The 6,074-nt window shown below is 43.9% G+C and overlaps 1 protein-coding gene across 1 annotated transcript in view; it reads left to right on the plus strand.

Moving 5' to 3' along the window:
- Positions 1-1,071: 1,071 nt before the first annotated feature.
- LOC117971845 (tudor domain-containing protein 10-like) overlaps positions 1,072-6,074 on the plus strand; it is a 9,659-nt gene continuing 4,656 nt past the window's right edge. Inside the window, exons 1-8 of the mRNA XM_059007558.1 lie at positions 1,072-1,166; positions 1,260-1,299; positions 2,710-2,768; positions 3,540-3,610; positions 3,964-4,144; positions 4,813-4,861; positions 5,393-5,507; positions 5,917-6,064. Of these exons, the coding sequence (XP_058863541.1) occupies positions 1,269-1,299; positions 2,710-2,768; positions 3,540-3,610; positions 3,964-4,144; positions 4,813-4,861; positions 5,393-5,507; positions 5,917-6,064 (654 nt within the window). The 5' untranslated portion in view covers positions 1,072-1,166; positions 1,260-1,268. The remainder of the gene's footprint in view (positions 1,167-1,259; positions 1,300-2,709; positions 2,769-3,539; positions 3,611-3,963; positions 4,145-4,812; positions 4,862-5,392; positions 5,508-5,916; positions 6,065-6,074) is intronic.

A 6,074-nucleotide genomic window follows, 5' to 3' on the forward strand; every position in this document is an offset into this window, starting at 1 on the left:
CCTCTAAATAGGCGCGTCTGGCCGCGGCGTGGTACTGTTGTTACCCCGCATGCGCGTGTTTACTCGATGCTATAGCGGCCGGCGATACGTGTACCGATACGTGAACGATACCGCGGGAGATCGAAGCAGTATCGAGACTTATTATTTTATCATTGTATTTTGAATTCTTACCCCGTTGGACGATTTACAGAGGCGTGGCTCGGAAGAGGTTTGTAAACAACGCGGGAATAAAATAAAATAAACGTGAAATTGTTTTTAGCGGCGGCGGGGCTGAACATGTTAGAAAGTTAAATTGAAACAGGCTAGCGGTTAGAATACGTTATTAATTGTTTTATTAATATTGTATATCAGCTTGTGTCGCGTTGCCGGCGCAGTGTTTTTTTTTTTTTGGTGGGACTGGGGTGGGTTCCAGAAATGTCGTGCGTGGTGTTGTTTTGGTAATGTCTTTGCGTGGAAATAACCTTTATATAATTATATACTCATAAATCATTGACAAATAAACAAACAAACACAATTTAATAAATAAAGCCACACGCGCGCCCTTAGCATCAGCGGCAGGCCTGTAATTGTTTTATTAAAAAGGGCACCATTTTGAAAAAGCGTAACTTTGATCTATCTATCTATCTATCTATCTCTCTCTCTCTCTATCTATCTATCTATCTATCTATCTATCTATCTATCTATCTATCTATCTATCTATCTATCTATCTATTTCTCTCTCTCTCTCTCTATCTCTCTATCTATCTATCTATCTATCTCTCTCTCTCTCTCTCTCTCTCTCTCTCTATCTATCTCTCTCTCTCTCTCTCTCTCTCTCTCTATCTATCTATCTATCTATCTATCTATCTATCTATCTATCTCTCTCTATTTCTCTCTCTCTCTCTCTCTATCTATCTATCTATCTATATCTCTCTCTCTCTCTATCTATCTATCTATCTATCTACATTACATTCTGGCGCCAGTAGACCTGTTGTCGTTTTTATAATTATTTTTTCGTATCCCTTAGCAACCATAGTCGGTGGTAGCTTCTCATTGGGTGTGGGCTAGTCACATGACCCCCCCGCACCCCCAGTTTAAAAGACAGCGTTGGCGGCGTCCATTCTAATCGAGCCCTGCTGCTTCTCCAAAGGGAGCGGGTCGTGTGCGCGGTGTTAGTAAGCGTGCAGGTGCGATGGCTCGTTATTGTACGCTGGGTCAATGACAAATATATTCATTATTATGTGTCCAAAACTATTTACATTTTTTTTTTTTTCCGCCAGCAATTTTCAATGGAAGTGCAGAGAAGCGAAGGAGGGCCAAGTAAGAATATTCACATTTTTTGTTGTTGTTTGTTATTTTTGATATCTAAGATCACGTTTAAAAAAAAAAAAGCTCAAATAACTAATTAAGAACGATATATTTTGCAATTACAGGGACGGGAATCAGACTCCCGCTGCACAGCAGTGTGATCCAGTCCTGGTTTCACTGGGAGTTTAATAATCAGACACACCTGAGCTTGTTAGCTAGACACACTGGGGCTGATCAAGCTGGTAGCAGTAAAACCTGGACTGGATCACACTGCTGTGCAATAGGAGTCTGATTCCCATCCCTGTACTGTTTACACATTTACACACTAGTGTTATTATTATACACAGCATCCTAATTCATATTGTATTCTAGTAATGTTATTATTATACATAGCATCCTAGTTCATATTGTATTCTAGTAGTGTTATTATTATACATAGCATCCTAGTTCATATTGTATTCTAGTAGTGTTATTATTATACATAGCATCCTAGTTCATATTGTATTCTAGCAGTGTTATTATTATACACAGCATCCTAGTTCATATTGTATTCTAGTAGTGTTATTATTATACAGAGCATCCTAGTTCATATTGTATTCTAGCAGTGTTATTATTATACATAGCATCATAGTTCATATTGTATTCTAGTAGTGTTATTATTATACATAGCATTCTAGTTCATATTGTATTCTAGCAGTGTTATTATTATACATAGCATCCTAGTTCATATTGTATTCTAGTAGTGTTATTATTATACAGAGCATCCTAGTTCATATTGTATTCTAGCAGTGTTATTATTATACATAGCATCATAGTTCATATTGTATTCTATTAGTGTTATTATTATACACAGCATCCTAGTTCATATTGTATTCTAGTAGTGTTATTATTATACATAGCATTCTAGTTCATATTGTATTCTAGCAGTGTTATTATTATACATAGCATCCTAGTTCATATTGGATTCTAGTAGTGTTATTATTATACATAGCATCCTAGTTCATAGTGTATTCTAGTAGTGTTATTATTATACATAGCATCCTAGTTCATATTGTATTCTAGCAGTGTTATTATTATACATAGCATTCTAGTTCATATTGTATTCTAGCAGTGTTATTATTATACACAGCATCCTAGTTCATATTGTATTCTAGTAGTGTTATTATTATACATAGCATCCTAGTTCAGATTGTATTCTAGTAGTGTTATTATTTGCACTGACTGTAAACTACACTGTATTTAAATATGAAGCTTGCATTGTAACCCTGTGCTGCCCTGTAACACCTGTGTGAGTCGCCTGGGATAAAGGAGTCTGTCGTATAAATCAATAATAATATTCATGCAATACTTGCTAATGCTCTGAATGCCCTCGCCTCGGAGTAACTTGCATATGTCCAATGCGTTGTGTTTGTTTGTGTACAGGGACCATCAGGAAGCATTTGGAGGTGTATGTGGGGAACATCCCCACGGCTATCACAGAGGTAGTGTTTCAATCTGTTTGTACGGATCTGCTTTTTAAACGTTTTTTTTCAAACGCTTTGATTTTTTTTTTTTAAGTTCAGTTTTTTCAATAAACGCGCACGCAGATCTCACAACGCCAACCTATTCTCAAATATATGTGACTTCATGACGTCCATACAGGTGTAAATGTGTACTCCCCTCGACTCCCAGACCTCCAGTGAGAATTATCACCTACGAACAGGAATCGCTTCATAACAAAGGCTTTTGCACTCTCTCCCTCCCTCTCTTCCCCTCTCTCTCTCTCCCCCTCTCTCTCTCTCTCTCTCTCTCTCCCTCCCCTATCTCTCTCTCTCTCTGTCTCCATCTCCCCTCTCTCCCTTCTCCATCTCTTTCCCCTCTCCCTCTCTTCCCCTCTCTCCCTCTCTCTCCTCTCTCCTCACTCTCCCTCCCTCTCTCTCTTCCCCTCTATCCCTCTCCCTCCCTCCCTCCCTCCCTCTCTCTCTCTCTCTCCCTCCCTCTCTCTCTCTCCCTCTCTCTTCCCTTCCTCTCCCTCTCTCTCCCCTCTCTCCTCTCTCTCTCCCCCCCTCTCTCCCCCTCTCCCCTCTCCCCCTCTCTCTCTCCCCTCTCTTTCCCTTCTCCATCTCTCTCCCTCCCTCTCTCTCTCTCCCTCTCTCTTCCCTTCCCCTCTCCCCCTCTCTCTTCCCTTCCCCTCTCCCCCTCCCTTCCTCTCTCCCCCTCTCCCTCTCTCTCTCTCCCCCTCTCCCCTCTCTCTCTCTCCCCCTCTCTATCAGATTGAGATTCTGCAGTTGTTTGCTGGGTTTGAAGCTCAGAATGTGCGAAAGTTTGTTGCAGGAATCAAGTGGTGAGTTGTTTTTTTTTTCCCCTCAAAAGAAAAGTAATAAAAAGTACTATTGCTGCCGAGACGAAAGTGATTTTATTAATTTTTTTTTCAAGATTAAATATTCCGTCATTTTCAATTTGAAGCCCAGTTTTAATTGAATCACAAACAGCGACTTCTGCCACTGATGTGAGAAGCTCGTTTTAACACCACGCTGCTGCTAATTGACAATCCTGATCAATGACGAGGTGTTGGAGTTGATTAAAAGGGGATGGGAATTGGAAATTGAAAAACAGGAATGGATCCCCCGCTGAATCGTTCCACCGCTAATTAATTTTTTGTTGTCGTTGTCGTTGTGGTCTTTGGTCTCTCGGCAGCTTCGCATTCGTGGATGTGGGGTCGGAGAGGAACGTGCAGCTCGCTGTCTCTCAGCTCAACAGCACTCTGTACCAGGGGCGCAAACTGAGGGTCAACACAGCGGACCCCGACTTCTCAGACAAGAGGAGCAGCGCCGACAAAGACACCCCCAAAACACAGGCGACACCCACAGGAGCTGGGGTACCAAAGCACTGTGCTTTCTCTTCACTGTGCTTTGAGAAGGGGGCTGCTTCATTCTCTTCACTGTGCTTTGAGAAGGGGGCTGGTTCATTATCTTCTCTGTGCTTTGAGAAGGGGTCTGCTTCATTATCTTCACTGTGCTTTGAGAAGGGGGCTGCTTCATTCTCTTCACTGTGCTTTGAGAAGGGGGCTGGTTCATTATCTTCACTGTGCTTTGAGAAGGGGGCTGCTTCATTATCTTCACTGTGCTTTGAGAAGGGGGCTGCTTCATTCTCTTCACTGTGCTTTGAGAAGGGGGCTGCTTCATTATCTTCACTGTGCTTTGAGAAGGGGGCTGCTTCGTTATCTTCACTGTGCTTTGAGAAGGGGGCTGCTTCATTATCTTCACTGTGCTTTGAGAAGGGGGCTGCTTCATTATCTTCACTGTGCTTTGAGAAGGGGGCTGCTTCATTCTCTTCACTGTGCTTTGAGAAGGGGGCTGCTTCATTCTCTTCACTGTGCTTTGAGAAGGGGGCTGCTTCATTATCTTCACTGTGCTTTGAGAAGGGGGCTGCTTCATTCTCTTCACTGTGCTTTGAGAAGGGGGCTGCTTCATTATCTTCACTGTGCTTTGAGAAGGGGGCTGGTTCATTATCTTCATTAAACTAATGCTGATCATTTTATTGCAGAATCTAGTGAGGAAGGAGAAAGCAGCTCAGGCCAGCGACAGCAGCGCCGGTAAGTTAGCAGCCTTGCAGTTCAGTTCAATTTCCAAACCACATATATATATATAAAAACACCTTTTTTATTGTATTTCTGTGCTCCTTAAAACACGCTGCATGTGTTGCCTCCCCCTATAGAATGAACTCATCCTGCTTCATGAAGTCCGAATGAAAACCTGCTGAACAATGTGACGTTAACATATTGAATCACACACCCAGCGCTTTGTGTAGTTTTCCCATATACTTAATGAAAAAACTGACACATTTTAAAAATGTGACATTGCAAAATCTAACATGAAATACTGTACTGCTATTATGGCTTCCTTCCGGCAGACTTTATTTTTTGCGATGTCGTTTTGTAAGTTAAATAAAAGGCTGTGTTTCTGTATTTATTGTATTTATTTTTGTTCTGTCTCGATGCTGAAATTCTAGGTGATGCAAAACCTGTGTCTGCAGCTGTAGCCGTCCTGAACTGAGTTTAGTTTGTTTAGTTAAAACTTAGCAACCCAAATATTCACCCTCCCTTTCTCCCCTCCCTACGTTCTAGCGAGCCTCGCACCAAATCCCAGAAAACCCAGTAAGGACCAGTCCGCCCCCCTCTCTGGGGTGACAGTGAGAGAAGACAGGAGGAGGTTTGTGTACGCTGTGCCCACGGAAATGAGGTGAGACCCCAACCCCAATCCCAACAACCCCAACCTCAACTCTAACCCCAACCCTAAACCTCACCCTCGTCCCCAACCCCAGCCTCAACTCTAACCCCAACCCCACCAACCCCAAGCCCAACCCCAGCCCAAACCATAACCTCACCCTTGCCCCCAACCTCAACTCTAACCCCAACCCGACCAAGCCCAACTCTAACCCTAACCCTCACTCCCAACTCTAACCCTAACCCTAACCCCAACCCCCACCCTCACCCTCTCCCCTCTCTCCCGCCCCCTGTAGGGGCTGCACCCTCACCCTCTCCCCTCTCTCCCGCCCCCTGTAGGGGCTGCACCCTCACCCTCTCCCCTCTCTCCCGCCCCCTGTAGGGGCTGCACCCTCACCCTCTCCCCTCTCTCCCGCCCCCTGTAGGGGCTGCACCCTTGTCCACGTCCTGAGAGACTGTTTCGGGGAGCTGGTTTGGCTGCAGAGCATCACAGAGCTGTGTGGGGAGGTGGGGCTCCTCCTGACCGAGACACACCCGCAGACCCCCTTCTTCTGGGCCATTCATCTCAGCGAGGTAGGCTCCC

The sequence above is a fragment of the Acipenser ruthenus genome, chromosome 35, assembly GCF_902713425.1.
Source record: "Acipenser ruthenus chromosome 35, fAciRut3.2 maternal haplotype, whole genome shotgun sequence".
In the NCBI taxonomy this organism is placed as follows: domain Eukaryota; kingdom Metazoa; phylum Chordata; class Actinopteri; order Acipenseriformes; family Acipenseridae; genus Acipenser; species Acipenser ruthenus.